The sequence below is a fragment of the Empidonax traillii genome, unplaced genomic scaffold, assembly GCF_003031625.1.
Source record: "Empidonax traillii isolate 1590-97213 ecotype Southwest subspecies unplaced genomic scaffold, ASM303162v1 scaffold6179:size6407, whole genome shotgun sequence".
NCBI classification, from domain to species: Eukaryota; Metazoa; Chordata; class Aves; order Passeriformes; family Tyrannidae; genus Empidonax; species Empidonax traillii.
Genome location: NW_020961372.1, coordinates 3,704 through 6,407, shown reverse-complemented (window position 1 = coordinate 6,407; position 2,704 = coordinate 3,704). Strand labels below are relative to the sequence as shown.

At 62.3% G+C, this 2,704-nt stretch overlaps 1 protein-coding gene across 1 annotated transcript in view; it reads left to right on the top strand.

The window, feature by feature from the left end:
* The first annotated feature begins 483 nt into the window (after nucleotides 1–483).
* The window catches only part of LOC114073360 (alanine aminotransferase 2-like), a 5,914-nt gene continuing 3,693 nt past the window's right edge, over nucleotides 484–2,704 (top strand). The window contains exons 1-4 of the mRNA XM_027911128.1: nucleotides 484–748; nucleotides 1,323–1,402; nucleotides 1,486–1,622; nucleotides 2,494–2,697. Coding sequence (XP_027766929.1) covers nucleotides 508–748; nucleotides 1,323–1,402; nucleotides 1,486–1,622; nucleotides 2,494–2,697 — 662 coding nt within the window. The 5' untranslated portion in view covers nucleotides 484–507. The remainder of the gene's footprint in view (nucleotides 749–1,322; nucleotides 1,403–1,485; nucleotides 1,623–2,493; nucleotides 2,698–2,704) is intronic.

The window sequence follows — 2,704 nt, the reverse complement described above, 5'->3', positions numbered from 1 at the left end:
CCATGCCTGTCCCCTCACCGTCCCCATTCTGCCACTGTCGTGACCCCACACTGTCCCCATGTCCCCATGGCCACATCAACCATGTCCCCTCCCTGTCTCCACCCCAACACCAGTGGTGTCCCCATGATGTCCCCGTGGTATCCCCACACTGTCCCCATGTCCACACCCTCTGTCCTAAGCCCCCTGTCCCCTCCCTGTCCCCACTCCCACACCAGTGCTGTCCCCTCCCTGTCCCCATCCCCACACCAGTGCTGTCCCCTCCCTGTCCCCATCCCCACACCAGTGCTGTCCCCACTCCCACACCAGTGCTGTCCCCTCCCTGTCCCCACTCCCACACCAGTGCTGTCCCCCCGCTGTCCCCACACCCCCTGTGCCGTGTCCCCCCCGTGCCCCGTGGTGTGACCGGGGTCTCTGTGCCCACAGAACATGCTGAAGCTGCTGGTGGCGGGCTCGGGGCAGTCATGGGTGGACAGGGGGGTGTGACCGGGGTCTCTGTGCCCACAGAACATGCTGAAGCTGCTGGTGGCGGGCTCGGGGCAGTCTCGGACGGGGGTGATGATCCCGATCCCGCAGTACCCGCTGTACTCGGCGGCGCTGGCCGAGCTGGAGGCCGTGCAGGTCAATTATTACCTTAATGAGGAGCGAGGATGGGCCCTCGACGTGGCCGAGCTCAGGAGGGCGCTGGCTGAGGGCAGGAGGCGCTGCTGCCCCCGGGCACTGTGCATCATCAACCCCGGGAACCCCACAGGTAATGGGATATGGGATATGGGACATGGGATATGGGATATGGGCTGGGCACTGTGCATCATCAACCCCGGGAATCCTACAGGTAATGGGATATGGGATATGGGATATGGGATATGGGATAATGGGAATGGGATATGGGATATGGGATATGGGATATGGGATATGGGCTGGGCACTGTGCATCATCAACCCTGGGAACCCCACAGGTAATGGGATATGGGATATGGGATATGGGATATGGGATATGGGATATGGGATATGGGATATGGGATACGGGTTATGGGAATATGGGATATGGGGTATGGGCTGGGCACTGTGCATCATCAACCCAGGGAACCCCACAGGTAATGGGATTATGGAAATGGGGTACTGGGAACAGGATATGGGGTACTGGGATAGGGTATGGAGTGGGATTTGTGCTGTGCTGATTGGGAGCCCTGGGCTGGACTGGGACTGATAGACTGGGATTGGGACCCCCAGGCTGGGATTGGGACCCCTGGGCTGGACTGGGATCCCAGTTCCCTGCCTGGCCTGGCCCCCCATCCCTTCATTCCCACATTCCCTCTGCGTTCCCAGGCCAGGTGCAGAGCCGGGAGTGCATCGAGGACGTCATCAAGTTCGCCTACGAGGAGAAGCTTTTCCTGCTGGCTGACGAGGTCGGGAATGGGATCCTGGGGGTGTCCCCCCTGCCCCCCCCGGGGGGCCCAGAATTCCAGGTGACACCCCGGGGTGTCCCCAGGTGTACCAGGACAACGTCTACGCCGAGGGCTCCGCCTTCCACTCCTTCAAGAAGGTGCTGATGCAGCTGGGACCTCCCTACTCAGAGTCGGTGGAATTGGCCTCCTTCCACTCCATCTCCAAGGGATACATGGGAGAGTGAGTCCAGGGGGGGCCTGGACACGGGAGGGGTGGGATGGGACACCATGGGATGGGATTGGAGCTGCTCCCACCCCTTGGATCCCCTGGGATGGGATTGGAGCTGCTCCCACCCCCTGGATCCCCTGGGATGGGATTGGAGCTGCCCCCACCCCTTGGATCCCCTGGGATGGGATTGGAGCTGCCCCCACCCCCTGGATCCCCTGGGATGGGATTGGAGCTGCCCCCACCCCCTGGATCCCCTGGGATGGGATTGGAGCTGCCCCCACCCCACGGATCCCCTGGGATGGGATTGGAGCTGCTCCCACCCCTTGGATCCCCTGGGATGGGATTGGAGCTGCTCCCACCCCATGGATCCCCTGGGATGGGATTGGGATTGGAGCTACCCCCACCCCATGGATCCCCTGGGATTGGGATTGGGATTGGAGCTGCCACCACCCCATGAATGCCACGTCCCATCCATGAATCCCACATGGAAGTTACCACTCGTGGATTCCCATCCCAGATCCCCAGCCCTGGACCTTCATCCATGGATTCCCATCCCTGAACCTTCATCCATGGATTCCCATCCCTGGGCCTTCATCCATGGATCCCCCCCATGAGTCCCTGTCCGTGGGTTCCCACCCATGACTGCCCACCCCGGGGTTCCAGCAGGGCCCTCATCCCTGTTCCCATCCCAATCCCGATCCTGATCCCAATCCAATCCCAGGTGTGGGCTGCGGGGGGGGTACATGGAGGTGGTGAACCTGTTCCCATCCCAATCCCAATCCCAATCCCAGGTGTGGGCTGCGGGGGGGGTACATGGAGGTGGTGAACCTGTTCCCATCCCAATCCCAATCCCAATCCAATCCCAATCCAATCCCAATCCCAGGTGTGGGCTGCGGGGGGGGTACATGGAGGTGGTGAACCTGGACCCGTTGGTGAAGGAGCAGCTGGCCAAACTGGTGTCCGTGCGGCTCTGCCCCCCCGTGCCCGGGCAGGTGGTCCTGGACGTGGTCATGGACCCCCCCCAGCCCGGGGACCCTTCCTACGAGAGATTCCACGCGGTACCCACGGCGGGGTGGGGTTCAGTGGGGTGGGGA